The 16,022-nt window shown below is 52.6% G+C and overlaps 1 protein-coding gene across 4 annotated transcripts in view; it reads left to right on the plus strand.

Annotated features, from left to right (window-relative positions):
- TBCD (tubulin folding cofactor D) overlaps positions 1–16,022 on the plus strand; it is a 156,889-nt gene that overhangs the window by 122,727 nt on the left and 18,140 nt on the right. For all 4 annotated transcript variants that reach the window (XM_032429794.1, XM_032429795.1, XM_032429792.1 and 1 more), the window contains 8 exons: positions 543–660; positions 2,186–2,246; positions 3,525–3,547; positions 6,454–6,485; positions 10,735–10,797; positions 12,052–12,128; positions 13,757–13,838; positions 15,673–15,791. In XM_032429794.1, coding sequence (XP_032285685.1) covers positions 543–660; positions 2,186–2,246; positions 3,525–3,547; positions 6,454–6,485; positions 10,735–10,797; positions 12,052–12,128; positions 13,757–13,838; positions 15,673–15,791 — 575 coding nt within the window. The remainder of the gene's footprint in view (positions 1–542; positions 661–2,185; positions 2,247–3,524; positions 3,548–6,453; positions 6,486–10,734; positions 10,798–12,051; positions 12,129–13,756; positions 13,839–15,672; positions 15,792–16,022) is intronic.

Genomic DNA, 16,022 nt, shown 5'->3' on the forward strand with positions numbered 1-16,022 from the left:
GAAGCTCAGAGGGTTGTGATTTCCCAGGTTGGTGGGGCAGAGCTGGTGTGGACAGGGCTCCTTGTCTGCACTCCACCAGCCCGCAAGGGTTTTGTGACTTTGCTTTCCATCGCCAGAGCACCAAAGTCGTAGAAGTGTCCTTTGCTCTGAGCAGGGGCAGCAGGCTCCCACACTGAGGCGCATCACGCACAACTGTAGGGTCCTGCCACTCGGCCTCCATCCTGCTCTGTGCTCAAGGCAGAGCCTCTGCCAGCCATTCAGCCACAGCAAAGACCCAATTCTCTCTCTTCATTCTGTGTCCCTGCCCTGTGTCTCGGGGACCTGAGGATTGGGAAGCTCCCCTCCCCCATTTCGCTCACTTCTCTGGGTGCCGAGGAGGGTTTGGCCTGTTGACTTGGGTTAAGTCCCAGGTATTGCACTCGTGGCCCTTACAGAGGTCACGTTCCATGGGTATGTCTCCCCTTTGGATCCCGAGTCTGTGAGTCTGACACATTATCCTCTGTGCACTCACTGATGTGTCGTCTGGCCCCTGTCCTTTGCAGTTCTCCCACGTCTGCTGTCGATGACGCAGAGTCTGGACCTGCACACGCGGCACGGAGCTGTGCTTGCCTGTGCGGAGGTCGCCCGCGGCCTGCACAGACTCTCGGTACAAGAGGACAGGTAGGAGGAGCGCCACGGTCCCGTGGAACCACTGCAGTTGCGAGCTGGGGACCCCCGTCCACCTTCATGTTTGTTTACTTGTGACGGTGTCACTGGTCGTCAGATTCCTGTGTTTTATTTGATGAAGTTTTTCAGTGTTCTCTCTCCTCTCACGAGCCGTGTCCGTTGACGGACTGCCACCTCTCCAGCAGGAGCCTGCGAGTTCCTGGCCAGCTGGGGCCACTGATGGCCTTAGGTGTGGCTGTTTTCTTACGTTCCCTTGTCTTTCTGGGTATCGAGTTAGGTTATAAAAGCAAGACATGTTTTCAGAGAGGGTAGTGAGTGGGCCATATACTCAGTATTCTTCGCTCATTATTACTTTTCATAATTTAGAATACCAGAGAATATAAATGGTAACATTTCCACTGAGAACTTTTCTAGCTGGCAGAGCTCTAACAAACAGTGGGGGAGCACAGGGGCATTTGGAGCAGCTCCATATGTGCCATGTTTTGTACGTTTGTAGGGTACCATTGGGGTTTCTACTCTTTCCAGCCGACTTTTCCACAAAAGGAAAAGCTCACAACACACCACAGTGTCTGCAACCTGGATTTTGGATTGCAGTTTGAGGAACACTGTGTTTTAATCCCATCAGATCACTCTGGATGATTCCCCGGGGGCCATGTGAGGCAGGGTTCTGGTGACAAGCCCAGGAGCTTTGATCTGGTTCACCCCCTTGCGCCCCATGGCCTAGACGTACACTGTCGTGCAGCTTTTAGGACATCCACATGGGGGTGAAATGGCACCTGTGGGCCAGGCAGAGGACTTGGTGTTGATGGCAGTGCTCTCTGTGGTTGAGCAGAGACCAGGCGAGAGCCAGAGTCCTGCCCAGTATAGTGGCACGGGATGCACCAGGGCGTGACAACCTGGGAAAGTGTTCACCGGGGCAGGTCAGAGAGACCAGCACCTGGGGTTTTCTTGGGGGCTGGGATGTGGGTGGCCTCTGCCTGGACCCGCATCCCAGACTCCCAGAAGGAAAACAGATGTCAGCATAAGGCACGTGGTTTGTACCAACAGTCTAGGCACAGAGAATCCCCATTCACAGTTAGGGAAGGGTGGGAAGCGTCCCGAGATCCAGGTTCTTGGATGCAGGCTGAGGGCCAACTGTGCCTTGGCAGCATGAAGCCAGTGTGTGAGCTCTTGTCTGGTCACAGGCCCTCAGCTCAGCATTGGGGGGTCTTGTCTCTTTTCTCAGACAGTCATATTGGCTGCTCTGGGGTCCTGGGGGTCTCGGCTCTCCAGCAGGGCCCTTTCTGTCTCCATCCCAGGGCTGTGTCCATTGTCAGCAAGCTGCTGCATGGGTCACGGCTTTACGGGAAGGTCCATACACCTCCCTCTTTGAGTAGATGCTGCTTTCGGGGATTACCCTCTACAGGTGTTTGGGGAAGCTGGTTGGGCACCTGAACAAAGTGCAGACCTTTCTGAGCCCCAGGCTCCTTTAATGCTTGCTGTCCTCAGGATCTCAGCTGTTGTGTTTGAACCCATGCAGGCCCGTCGCAGACTACCTGGATGAAGCAGCAGTGCAGGGCCTGAAGCAGATTCACCAGCAGGTTTGTGTGCGGCCCCTGGGAGGGTCCCATTCTCCAGGTCTCCTGGTGCCTGGAACTGTCCTCTGCCCTTACAAGCTCTCTCCCCCCTCCTTAGCCGTGATCGAAGCCCCAGAGTCTGATGACAGGACAGGTCCTGCTGAGATCAGTCCTGGGGCCCATTGCTCAGAAGCAGGTCTCTTCTTTGGCCTCATTGGTGGCTCGTCTGGGGTGGGAGGTGCACGCGCTCTCCTCCTGCCACTGATCGGGGCCCGGGCAGGTGACACGGTCTCTCCTGTCTGGTGCTCGTCTTTCTGTGCTGCCTGGCTACACTTGTTCCCTGGGAGCTCAGCGACTCGGGCGCGTTCCACGCCTCTGTCATGGACGTGGCCTGTTCCGTGGAGGCGGCACATAGAATGAGCATGATGGCTCTGACTCCCACCTGCGCCTCCACGGTGGGACTGCCATCTGAAATGACACCCAGACTCTGTGTTTGCACATCTTAGGGTTGGGGGGGAAGTATGTCCATTTTTGTGGGTTTTTGAGATTTTCCAAATCTCTGCGATTCAGAAGAAGTGAAGTGTGAATTACAGGCCTAATGTTACCGGATAACATCAAAGTCACTTGTGAGGATTTAGATGGGTTGAATATTTGTTGTTCCGAATAGAGTTCTATATTCTTTAAGATTTATCTCTGTAGGTATAACACCATGTTGATACCAGATCCTCATCCTATGTATGCTACTGGCTATGATTTTGGCAAATCCATTCAGTGGGGTGTGGGAGTGCTGTGCGGTGGTGTGCATGAGGGTGGTGCTGAGAGGGGTGCAGCGTGGAGACTCGGCAGCCAGGCGGGGCATCCCCGAGCTAGGGGTCCTTTGTGGAGTTCAGGAAGCAGCAGAGCCTGCCCCCCTTGAGTTTCTGTGGGACACAAAGAAGGCATTGGCCAAGCTCAGTGCCAACTTGGGGAGAGGGGTGCTGGTGGTTCCGGCTGCCCAAGAGGCTGCCTGGGGACCTTGGAACCAGGACACAGGTCAGTCCTGGCTCCCCTCTCTGTGCCTTGGTTTCCCCTTCCAAGTGGGGGCACCAGAAAGCAGGCTGTCATGAGGTGCTTGCTGGGAGTAGAGTGGGCTCTGTCATGAGGACCCCGCTGTCAGCTCTGTGAGGACGCCCAGCCTGAGAAACGCTTGTTCCTGCTGTGTCCTCATCACTCCTGTCCAGTGCTCAGTAATGTTCTATATCTACCGTGTGGTTATAAAAAAGCAATTAATTTAAATAACTAACTTTCACTTCTTCATTTTAGCTTTATGATCGTCAGTTATACAGGTAAGCTTCACAAAACCCACGTTCTTGTTTTGTGTCTTAAAGAAAAAATACTCTGTCAGTGAAGATTGGGCTGGCCTGTTAGGGCTTCTGTCCAGTCACCCCCATGGATACCTGGCTTGTGTTACTTTCTTTGAAGGGGCATCACAATTAGAAGATGTGAAGGTCGAACTAGCCTCGTTGGTGTTTTTAAGCTTTATTGAGGTTTCTGAGTCCTGTAATAAAGTTTGCTTGTGTAAGCGTGTGGTCCGATGGGTGCTGGTCATTGCAGATGGCCGTGTGGCTGCCGCCGCCATGCTGAGCAGCTGGTGTCACCCTGACGCTTTCCTCCTGCCCTTTGCAGCGGTCCCCAGCCCAGCCCCGGGGGCCCCATCTGAGCTCTTTCTCTGTAGTGCTGCCCCTTGTGAATTTCATGCAGATGGAGTCCCACCGGGACGTCCTTGCGGTCTGGCTGCTTTCACTTAGCGCGAGGTTTCAGAGGCTCACCCTTGTTGTGGTGTGCACCACGGTGTTGTCTTTGTATCACCGTGTGCTTGGCGTGTTTATCTGCCCACCAGGTCGGGGTGGGGGTTGGGTTGTTCCAGCTTTTGGCTACTTGGGATACTTGTGCTGTGAACATTGGTGGTCAAGTCCTGGTCTGGATGTGTGTTTCCACTTTTCTTGGGTAAATCCCTGGGGGAGGTGGTGGTGGTGTATTTTTAAGGCCCCGTCAGACTTGTCCGAAGGGCTGCGCCCCTTTGCTTCCACCAGCAGTGTTTGGGAGCGTTCTCTGTCCTCATCACACATGGTGGGTAGTCTTCACCGGGAGCTGCCCCTGTGGGTGTGCAGAGGCCGCGAGCACAGCCCTGAGTTGCATCTCCCTGCGGGCTAGTGAGCTTGGCATCTTCTCCTGTATGACTGGCCATCTTCTATCTCCTTCCGTGAAGTGACTGTTCAAATCTTTCGCTTATTAAAAAAATTTCATGGTCTGTTTTCTCACTGAGCTGTCAGCACTCCATATGTTCTAGATGTGAGCTCTTTATAGATGTGATCGCCCAGAATTTTCTCCCAGTCTGGGGCTTACCTTTTCATTTTTCTTTGTGGCTTTTTAATGTAACTGTTTAGGGTAGGGAACGTGGCCTGTTCTCTGTTGTTCTTGACATGCTCACCTTTTCGTCTCTTCCTGAAAGTGCATGGCCTGCTCTTACCCCTGGCCAGGGTCTCAGACCTCCTCAGGTCACCTGAGTAGTTCTGAAAGAAGTTCCTCAGCAGGAGAAGCCCTGGAAGGGGGCCGAGAAGCAGTGGTCCTGGCCTGAGCCCCTGGTCAGGGGCTAGCTAGCGTTGTTCTCTGCTGCTTTGGCAGCTGGTCTAAGTTAATTTAAAGCTGGTCTTCTGCGCTCCTATCCTATTTCAGAATCCCCTCTTCTGGATAGCTTTGTCGATGGCTCAGTGGCACAGACGCGGCCTCTCTTAATGGCTGTCCCCCCACGGACAGCCCTGTGCTTGAGCCAGTGTGTAGTGGGGCTCATTCGCATCTCGTGAGCACCTGTGGGACGTGGCTGGGCCTGTGTCCGGACCTTCCGTGGCTCCACGGGCCCCGTGGTTGGTGCCGAGATGTGTCTGAGGTCTTGGGATGCTTCCACAGTGTTGTCCCCTTCAACTGTCCTTCCACTCTGGTTGGGGCAGGATGTTTGTGTTTCCCTGCAGACGATGTGCACCTCCTGAGCGACTACAGAGGTGCTGCTTTCTTTCCCAGTGTGGGTTAATGGACACTTCACCAGAAGTACCTGGTGGAGCTGAGCGTGCACACGGACAGCCGCTGCACAGCGTGGCACGGTCCCAGGGAGGGAGGGTGGCGTGGCTGTGCTTTCGGGCATGGACGTGACTGCTCCCGCCGCACGCTTTCCTTGATGGCTGGTGAGGAGGGGTCAGCACCTGGGGAGCTCCCCTTGGGCTCTCGACTGTTCCACTGACACCGTCCACGCTGGCTTTCCACCTGTTTTGACAGCAAAGAGGAGCAGCTCCGCCTCAAGTAGAGAGCATGCTCATTTCTTTCTGGTGAAATGCTTCAGCCCCCTGGACTGATAAACCGTGGTCCGGAGTGGGCAGAGAGCCTCAGGCAGACCCCCCAGGACGAGGGAATGCCCTAGCGCGCCTAGCTTTTGTCTGATAGCCGATGGCTTATGGTGGTGTCCATTAGCATTTTACAGATTCTAAATACATCTGTGCTGCTTTTAAATTTGGTTTAAATTTCTCCTGGACTCAGCGGGCAGGTGGCCCCTGGGCTTGGCTCCCCACCCTGAGCCTGGGAGCGCCCTTGACTTGCCTGCTTCCCTCCTGTGCCAGACTCTGTTCTCCATGTCGAGAGACTTCCTTTCCTAGATGTCATCCAGTTTCTGAATCGCTTAGCGCAGAAGGGAGACAGTCCTGTTACTCTGCGCCAGAAGCCGCAGTCTCATAAACAGACTTCTGTCTTCTTGTGGAGTGCGCTTATGTTCACATCTGCCACTTTGCTGTGTTCAGTGTCCGGTATTAGGTGTCCAGAACGGGCCATGTTTCTTCTCTAGCGGACCTTAGTGGCTTGCTTCCTCGGGCTGGATGGTGGTAACTTCCCAGTGTCCCTTGTTCTTAGTAAGAGTTGAGCAGTATTTGGGATCTGTGCCGTGTGACTGTACGGTGCGGTTCATGCCATAAGGATTATCGTGCCCAGGAAAACCCGAGAATCAGAATGACTTCATCTGGAGGATGGTCACAGCACGTCTTCCATTTCTTTACTGAAAGGCAGTAATTACCAGCAGGAAGAAGTGCGGCTGAGCAGCAGCATCTCACTGTGTAACTTCGGAGCCCGAAGTTATATCTGTCACTTAGGATATTTTATGTTGTGATGTATAAGAAAGATTTTAACTCTGAGTGTCTTCATTAATTTTCAGGGGTCTCGGAGGAGAACTCATGAGACAAGCAGGTAGGTCTGAGCCATGGGCTTGTACGTGACAAAGTCCTAAGGGCGTTGGCTTCCCTGTCTCCAGTGCTGCGTGGTCTGCGTGGTCTGCGTGGTCCTCGTGGTCCTCCAGGCCAGAAGTGTGCTGCGGCACACGTGGCTCCTGCGACCGAGGGCCCGCCTGCCACCTCCACTCCTGCGTGCTCACTGCAGGGTCTTTCAGCTCCTGCGTGTTCTGATGTATTTTGGCAGCCACAGGGTCGGCGGCTGGGCTAGGGTGGGCGAACGGAGCTGTGATTTGTCTTTCACGAAGGGCTGTCACCGTCTTTCCCTCCTCAGTGCACTCTGTGTGTAACTGTACAGCAAAGGGTAGACTTCAGATTTTAGTTGAATGTCCACGGGGAACTCAGACGATGCCTAGCTTTCCTGGAGCCTTCCCAGCTAAATCCACGAAAAACCCCAGCACTCCTCCACTTGTCTGGGGGTCGTTTGTCAGGCACCTGGCTGTGCGCAGGCGGGCACGCCTGGATGCAGGGGAGCCCCTCACCAGGGAGTGGAGAAGTCAGGGAGGGCCTGTAGGCTCAGAGGGCAGGCCTCTGGTGGGGTGACCATAGGGTGGGGACTGGTAAGCACACGGCCGGAGCTGGGCTGGTGCGGGAGGGGCGGGCACCGCCAGTCCTACGTCCCTCCCAGGCTCCCTGAGCGCTCTGCGCAGTCCCCCAGCCTGACCTCTGGACCAGACCCTTCAGTATGTGTGCTTGGTGGTTCCTTTTCTTCCTGGAACTCTTGTCCCTTTGCTTCTGGAATAATCCACCGCACCGGTTCTCACTGTTCCTTCTGTGTCCTTCCTCCCATGTGCCCTGCCCCACCCAGTTGGCGCCCCCAGAACTGTCCCTGTATCCCCCTCCCCGGCCAGCTAGCCCAGGCAGGGGGTTGCAGCATGCCTTGCTGCTCTCATTTGCCCCAAATCCTCGTCTTCACAAAGAACTGCTAGTTTCCTACTTCTGCCTCAGTCCTCATTTGGGATTCTCAGTTGTTTTTTTTTTTTAAGATTTTATTTACTTGACAGAGAGACCCAGCGAGAGCGGGAACAGAAGCAGGGGGAGTGTGAGAGGGAGAAGCAGGCCTCCCACAGAGCAGGGAGCCCGATGTGGGGCTCGATCCCAGGACCCTGGGATCATGACCCGAGCCGAAGGCAGACGCCCAAAGACTGAGCCACCCAGGTGCCCTGAGAGTCTCAGTTTTATTAAGGAGCAGCGACCATGTGCAAATCCTTGAGTGGCTGCAGAGAGGGTCTTGAGCTTCCCATACTCCCTGTACTCCGACCTCAGAGCTGGTCTGCAGGCCTCCAGCCCGCCGAGCTGTGCATAGCGTGTGCTGCTCTGACCTCCGTGTGCAGCCCCGGACGGCAGTCGGGCCTTCGTGCAGGACTGGCGCGCATCCCTCTGTCACAGGAGCAGCCTGGGTGCTGGGCTCCTGGCGGACGAGGTGGTCCCTTGGGCCATGAGCAGGAAGTGTGTGGGGTACGGCCTGGGCGGGCAGGCATAGGGGGCCCTGAGGAGCAAAGGGCACAGTGAGGGGGTGTGGGCAGGACCTTGGGCCACAGCTGGTCACAGCAGAGGTCTCAGATCGCACTGGTGTGGTGGCCTGGCAGGGAGCTGTGCCCCCAGGATTGCCCTGCATCTGAGTACCATACAGGACAGCACTTGCCTGGTCTGCAAGCGGGAAGAAGTCAGGGGCTCCTGGGAGTTGGTTACGTTGTTAGAAAAGCAGGGTGGTGGCTGGAGTCTCTGCCAGCGCTAGGTGGGACCTCGTTCCTGGTCATGGGTGATGGGAGTCAGGAGCTGCGAGGAGGGGGCCCGGCTCACCTTTGGTCTGCGGCACCCTAGGTGCATGCAGACTGCACGGCTGTGCTCTCAGCTCTGGCCGGTGGCACTTGAGGGCACGGCTGTCTGGCCCGTGGGTCCCTGCGTGACGGCAGGAAGCACCCCAGCACACCATGACCTTGGGGGGAGCTGTTGTCAGCACCAGGGTCTGGAGGTGCTTGTCTTGCGCCCAGCCTGGTGGCCTGACTTCTGTCACGCTCCAGCTGAGGCCTGGTTTCTGGGCTCAAGGCGGGAGTTGAGGGACCAAAAGGGGGGAGTAGAGAGACCCTTAAAAGGGGGGTGTCCGTGGGGGAAGCAGCACCATTCCTTCCTGCTTGAGGGTGGGTGTGGCCGTACCAGGTGCCCAGGGGTGGTCACCAAAATGCCAGCGGTAGTTTTTTCTCTGATGTTTCTCTGTAGTGTGGTGGGTGCAGGGCCACCCTCCCTTGAGCATCGTGGATTCCATCCCACACTTTGGTTTTCTTTGCGGTGGGTGGTGTCTTTAACCTATTGATTATACTGGACTGATTTCTGCCATGGGTGTGGTAATCTTTTTTTTTTTTTTTTACTTTATTTTATTTATTTTTAATATTTTATTTATTTGACAGAGAGAGACACAGCGAGAGAGGGAACACAAGCAGGGGGAGTGGGAGAGGGAGAAGCAGGCTTCCCGCCGAGCAGGGAGCCCGACTCGGGGCTCAATCCCAGGACCCTGGGATCATGACCTGAGCCGAAGGCAGACGCTTAACGACTGAGCCACCCAGGCGCCGCCCCCCTCTTTTTTTTAAAGTAATAGCTGAAATGATGTAATATTTTCACAAATACTAGATTTTTTGATGAACTGTGTACATTTATTTAGGGACCCCAAACCATTGGTCTTCAGTGATATGTAATGTACAAATTATGTCAATCATCATCATCATAGACAATAAAAATTGATGTATAAAGAATACTCCTTAAAAATCTGAACAGTAAATAAGTTTAATATAAGAAAAAAATTGCAAAAAATATTGAATTGGCTTCTTGGAATTTTTATTTTTTATAATTTCTAAATATATTCAGTTTCCTTTACTACACTGAAAATCCCTTTCAAAGTGTGCACTCCTTAGTCTTTATATGATGACAATTTTGGTCATTTATTTTAATCCCTTATTTCAACTTTTTAATTTTTTTATTATGTTCAGTTAGCCACTGTATGGTACATCATTAGTTTTGATGTGGTGTCAGCGACTCATCATTTGCATATAACACCCAGTGCTCATCACATGTGCCCTCCTCAATACCCATCACCCACTTACCTGATCCCCCCACCCCCCTCCCTTCCATAACCCTCAGTTTGGTTCCTGGAGATCAGAGTCTCTCATGGTTTGTCTCCCTCTCTGATTTCTTCCCGTTCAGTTTTCCCTCCCTTCCCCTGTGGTCCTTCATGCTATTCCTTACTTTGCACATACGAGTGAAACCATATGATAATTGTCCCTCTCTGCTTGACTTACTTCACTTAGCATAATCCCCTCCAGTTCCATCCATGTCGATGCAAATGGTGGGTATTCATCCTTTCTGATGGCTGAGTAATCTTTCATTGTATATATGGACCACATCTTCTTTATCCATTCGTCCGTTGAAGGGCATCTTGGCTCCCTCCACAGTTTGGCTATTGTGGACATTGCTGATATGAACATTGAGTGCAGGTGCCCCTTCTTTTCACTATGTCTGTATCTTTGGGGTAAATAATTAGTAGTGCAATTGTGTTTCTTTATTTAAAAAACTGACATTAATTATTCACAGAGGTCAGGAATTTACCCAAGATTTCAACACCATGGCTTGTCCAGGAACCATTCTGTTGAGGATAATAGCATTAATTTCTCTGTTTGTTGACAGCATGCAGCTCAGTGCTCTTGGTTTGTCCTCATTTTGGCCCCTCAGTGGACTCCTGGGTGCTCACCTGTCCTGACCTAGGTGGACTGTGAGTGCTCACCTGTGACAGGACTCTTGCCACTGTCTTTGGAGATCCCCTTTCCTCCTGCGTTAGCAGCTCCTCTATGGTCCTCATCTCAGGCAGATACCATAGCTCCTGGTCACTTATAGGTGTCGATGGCCCCGTCAGCACATGCGTCCTCTGAATCAAGAGTCGTCCCTGGAGATTCGTATTGGGGTCACTTCTGTAGCTGTGGGCTGTGTTGCTCCATGTGGCCCTGGGGCTGCCTCTACCTGGGCCAGGTCTGGAGCAGGTTCCCTGAGGCTGCACAGCTGAGGAGGTGCTGGGGCTGCTCACGGGCTGGCCAGACACGGGCACTGGTGTGTCCGGAGTGGCCGGAGGGACTTGGTACCAGCAGCTCAGCACTCAGCAGGATAGGTGCTTCGATGGGCACTCTGGAGAATGACATTGCATTTATTCTTTTCCTTCCTAGTGTGCATTTTAATAGAAAACTTGTCCCTTTCCAAGATGCCTTTTAGAGGTGACGTCATAATCGGTAAGTGCTTTTCTTCTTTGTAGACTCACATTATAGCATTTCCTCCCAGAACTATTTCAAGTTAAAAGGATAGATGATAACCCGTTGTAAATAATGAGCATCCCCCCCACTCTCCTCCTCAAAAAGAGAGAGAATCTTTCCCTTGTCTAGTGAGAGGTCAGGCTCCTTCCTCAGAGCTCCTGGCTGCCTTGTCCCTTACCCCGACAGATGCATGGTGCAGGCCTGCAGGACCCGGGGTGCAGGCAGGATGTGTGAGGAGGGACAGCTCTTGTGGAGCAGTGGCCAGGCCCCTCTGCAGACCTCGAGTCCTCCACCTTCTATGGCACGTGGCCACAGAGAGGCAGTAAGAAAGGGGCCTTGGGGTCACCTTTATCCCCTGGCCAACTTTATTCTTTGCTTTTTTTTTTTTTTTTTTTTTTAGATTTTATTTATTTATTTGACAGAGAGACATAGCGAGAGCAGGAACACAAGCAGGGGGAGTGGGAGAGGGAGAAGCGGGCTTCCTGCTGAGCAGGGAGCCCGATGTGGGACTCGATCCCAGGATCCTGGGATCATGACCTGAGCCGAAGGCAGACACCTAACGACTGAGCCACCCAGGCGCCCTTATTCTTTGCTTTTGCAGCCTCAAGTTCTGGGACCAGGAGACCAAAAAAAAAAAAAAAAAAAAAAGAATTGGATAAATTTAGCATTCTTTTTTTTTTTTAAAAGATTTTATTTATTTATTTGACAGAGAGACAGCGAGAGCAGGAACACAAGCAGGGGGAGTGGGAGAGGGAGAAGCAGGCTTCCTGCGGAGCAGGGAGCCCGATGCGGGACTCGATCCCAGGACCCTGGGATCATGACCTGAGCCGAAGGCAGACGCTTAACGACTGAGCCACCCAGGCGCCCCTAAATTTAGCATTCTATGCTCAGTGTGGGATCTAATTGAGTTAAATATTTAGGTTTTTATTGGTGGGGGCCCAGGGGCATTGTTTGAGAGAGAGGTGCTTCCAGAAGTGGCCTCCTGAAGCTTTCGGTGTTAAAAGAGCAAAAATTTCTCACAGTAACAGTTTGACATTTCAGCAGCCGAAAGAAGGCTTTCTCTCCGAATGGAGAGGGCCCTTGGATTTTGTATAACCTGCGTAACGTTTACCTTAGATTTTCTCCAGATTCATCTCTAAGGTTACCAACTTTAAGAGGTAGAAGATCTGTTGTTTTTAATTTCATCTACATGTTCTTAATTGGGTAAATGAATGTCTTTTGTTCCTTTGACAGATGGTTGGCAGTGGGTGATAAATGACACACTGAGAAATCTCCATCTTATTTCAAGTCATTCTAGACAACAGATCAAGGTATGGTAAGCAAGATTTTTCTGGCTGTTGCATTGTATAGAGAGTGACACTCGGGGTGCCTGGGTGGCTCAGTTGGTTGAGCGTGCAACTCTTGATTTCAGCTCAAGTCATGATCTCAGGGTCCTGGGATCAAGACCCATGTTGGGCTCTGTACTCAGTGCAGAGTCTGCTTGAGATTCTTTCTCTCTCCCTCTCCCTCTGCCCTTTCCCTTGCTCATTCACGTGTTCTCTCTCTCTTTCTCTGAAATAAGTAAATAAAATCTAAAAAAATAGTGACATTAATCTTTTTTTTTTTAGTGTTTGTTTCAAAGGACTGTGTGCGTTATGAGTCCCTTTTATACACGAATGTTGTGATCATTGATAAATGCCATAATTATATTTGGAATTCTAGATTGTATTATCTATGTAATTTATAATCAGAAAAACCAGTGCAGCCAATGATGACCAGAATATTTAAATTTTATATGACAGTTTCTGGTTAAATTAGATTCAGCTTCTGAACATCTCTCCTGTATGTCCATAGTGATTGTTTATTCAGTTGGGGAGTTTTGTGTCCCGTTGAGATGCAGAATGGTGGGGTTGGAGACTCTGCTGTGACACTTAGGTGCAGGTGGGAGCTGCAGTCCAGGGTCCTTGCCCGAGAGTGCTGGCTATCTTGAGCAAGGACAGAGTGTGTGTGTCCGGTGGCCGATGTGCTGTTTTCCTATCCTGGGACACGTGACTTTGGCCTAGCGGAGCTGTGACGGAGGTCCTAGTGTGGATGGTGACGGGCCTTGGTATTGAGGGTGGAGAAATGGAAGTCCGTGTTGGTTTCCCATATGAGTAATTCTCCAGCCTCCTGCGTATGCTTTTTTTTTTTTAAAGGAACTTTATCGTTCTGTAGAATCCAAGTACAGTTTTACTAGTTGAATCTGAATGTTTCATGGTCAGGCCTCAAAATTTCCTTTTAAGAGCATTCCCTTAATTGATTCACACCAGCAGGGATTGTGGTAGTTTGCACAGGTGACATCTCGGTGTGATGCTGCGTTGTGTGGCCCTCCCTGTGCAGCCTCCGGCCCCTCTCTCCAGGGCTGCTCTGTTGGGCTCAGCAGCCTGATTTGGGGAAGCAGTGGGAAGAACATAGAAATCCAGCATTTGCCCTTTGCTGTCTTTCTGACCCTGAGAGGCTTACCTGGAGCTCAGGCTCCTCCTCTTGGCAGTACAGGTGTTCTGGGGGGGGCCGGGGGGCGCGGCTGCTACCACATCAGCTCCCACTCTCCTCCCCCCACCCTGGCCCCGCAACTTCCCCTCTAAGTGAGGCCTGTATGTTACTTCTGTGTGTACAACACACACTTTGCCCTTCGCTGATTCTGCTGGGAAAGAAAAAAATGCCCCATTTTATTATTAACTTTTATTAGAAGACTTTGCATGAATGGAAGAAATCATATTTTCCATTCAGATTATTAGTTGCAGAGAATATTGAAGTTATCTGACAGATATCTGATGATGATCAACAGACGTGCTGGAAAGGAGTATATGATTCAGTTTCTGTTTGTTTCAAACTTAATCACTGGCCTGACCGCAGAACAATCCGATGGCTGGGGCGCCTGGGAGGCTGCACAGCGCACTCACACCCCACTTTGTTTCAGGAAGCGGCTGTCTTGGCCCTGGCTGCTCTCTGCAGCGAGTACTACGCCCTGGAGACCGGGGAGGCGGATCCCGCCAGGCAGGGTGAGTGGGCCGCGGGGGCTTCCAGCAGGAAGCGGGGGTGCAGGGTATGGGTTTGGGTGCACCGTCTCCTGCTGCAAGTGGACAGGGTGTGGGAGGGAGGGCCCGAGCTGGGCGCTGGGCGGAGATGGGGGTGGGGGAAGGGGGCACGGAGGCCTGCTGCTCCCGGATCCGCCAGGTTCGTGTAGCTGCCGCAGGTGTTCGTCCCTCTTCGGCTCTAGACAGGTGCTTTCCTGGCGTGTTGGCATTCCCCCGAACGGGCGAGAACAAGCACGATGCTCTCCATGCAGAGCCTGTGCTTATGTCGGCAGCGTCTGCCTGAATGACGTTTTCAAGTAAACTCCCCCACTTTGTTCTTTGGAGGTTCCCATTGTATGTGGATGGAACCCCTTCCTTCTCTGGCCTCCGAGGGAGCCTCCTGTTTCCTGTTCCATTTTGTTCCCGTGTTTCCCTTGGTGTTTGTTCCTTGGCTCCTTCTTCTTCTTTCTGGTCCTCGATGCCGGGGTTCTGTCGGCTCAGAGGGTCTGCGTCTGCTGTCCTAGCACGTCCTGATTCCCTGTCCCTGATTGCTTTGGTGACTTTTTTATGGCAGATGTGGTTTTAGGGTTTCCATATGCACCATGCCACAGTTTCCTGGTGCGGGTCCTTGGCGTGTGCGTGCACTTTGCCTTTTCCCTGTTCACAGAAGCCTCGCTGCACAGCATTGCCTCAGTTGGGTTTTCCAGAACCCCCTCGTGTGGTTCGTCTGACCCATGACGGGTCTGCATGGAGAAGCTTCGTGTCCACCCACTGTGGTGCCCTGTAGTGTTCTCTTGCCTGACAGTCACTTCAGAAGCATATGAAACACTTTTAAATTATTTTAAATGGTAAAAATCGTGTGATTTTTTTTTTTTAAATAAGAAAATATTCGGTAATGTGATCTTCTGACAGACTTTCCAAATTTATGATGTTTTTCCCTTGACCGTAGGCAGTGTTACATAAAGAGGTAGTGACATCATTTTGCATTTAGTCTGTTTTTAAAAATTGGGATGATAAGGTCACATTTCACTTTCTGCCTGAGAAGAGAGTATGGCGTCGCTGTGCACGCGGGAAGGGTGAGCAGTGTTCTGGAGTCACCTTCAGTGTGTGGAGACCTCAGCCAGCGCTGTGGAGGTGGCCACGTCAGGGGTGCACAGGTGTTCCGGTGTTCCTTCGCTGTCCTAACGTAGGCCCTTGAGGTTTCCGTGCACATGTTGCCACGGTTGTGCTTGGTTGACATCTAAGCAGTGAGGACAAGAATCGGTCACGATGGTTAGACAGGTCAGGGTGTGCAGCCTCCTGGCCCCTCCCGAGCTGCGTTGGTCGAGGACAGCCCGGCAACCCCACTGCCCTTCCCGCCCCAGCTGTCCCTTGAGTCTGCCCTGCACCCTCTGTTCCCATCCCTGTTTCATCCCTGACAATGGCCTTCCCGTCTCGGGGAGCGTCTGTCTGCGCGCAGTGTGCTTCAGCCCGACTGGCAGCTTCTGGCCCTTCGTGCTCACCCTGGGAGGGCATCCCGTCCACTGCGTGCCTTTGTGTTCCTGGTGACTAGGGCCACATCACGCATTCTTAACCCCTCCTGGATTTATTCTCCTAAGAGTGAAATCATGTATTAAAATTGCCTATGAAAACCTCAAACCCACCTAATAAAAATTCTTAAATCTGTTTTGATCGGAGCCACTTCTAAGGTACATCTGCTTCAGAAGCCGGCGTGCTTCCTCCCTCTCTCTCGCTACCTACTCACGCATTTCTGAGACGTCAGAAGGAGAGCGTGTTGTGCGGGAAGGGAGGCAGCCGCCCTTTTGTCGCTGCCTTTCAGAGGAGCTGATACGGCAGTATCTCGCTGACCTGCAGAGCCCGGAGGAGACGGCTCGCTGTGGCTTCTCGCTGGCCCTGGGCGCCCTCCCGCGCTTCCTCCTGAAAGGCAGGCTGCAGCAGGTGAGGCGCCCCGCGCCCTGAAGAAATGGCCTGTTGGGTCCGGGCATTGCGTGTGAGCCCAGTGGGGGAGGGCTTGGGAGGGGTCAGACCACGAATTTACGCCCGTCCAGGCGTGTGGCCATGAGGAAGGGAACGGGCTGCTCTTGAGGGCACCAGGTGGACACTGTCGTGTGATGGGGGGACTTGGAGGGGCTGAGTTCTAGTCTGACAGAGGGAAACTCTTGCTGCCTC

This window comes from Phoca vitulina, unplaced genomic scaffold, assembly GCF_004348235.1.
Source record: "Phoca vitulina isolate PV1807 unplaced genomic scaffold, GSC_HSeal_1.0 scaffold41, whole genome shotgun sequence".
Classification (NCBI taxonomy): domain Eukaryota; kingdom Metazoa; phylum Chordata; class Mammalia; order Carnivora; family Phocidae; genus Phoca; species Phoca vitulina.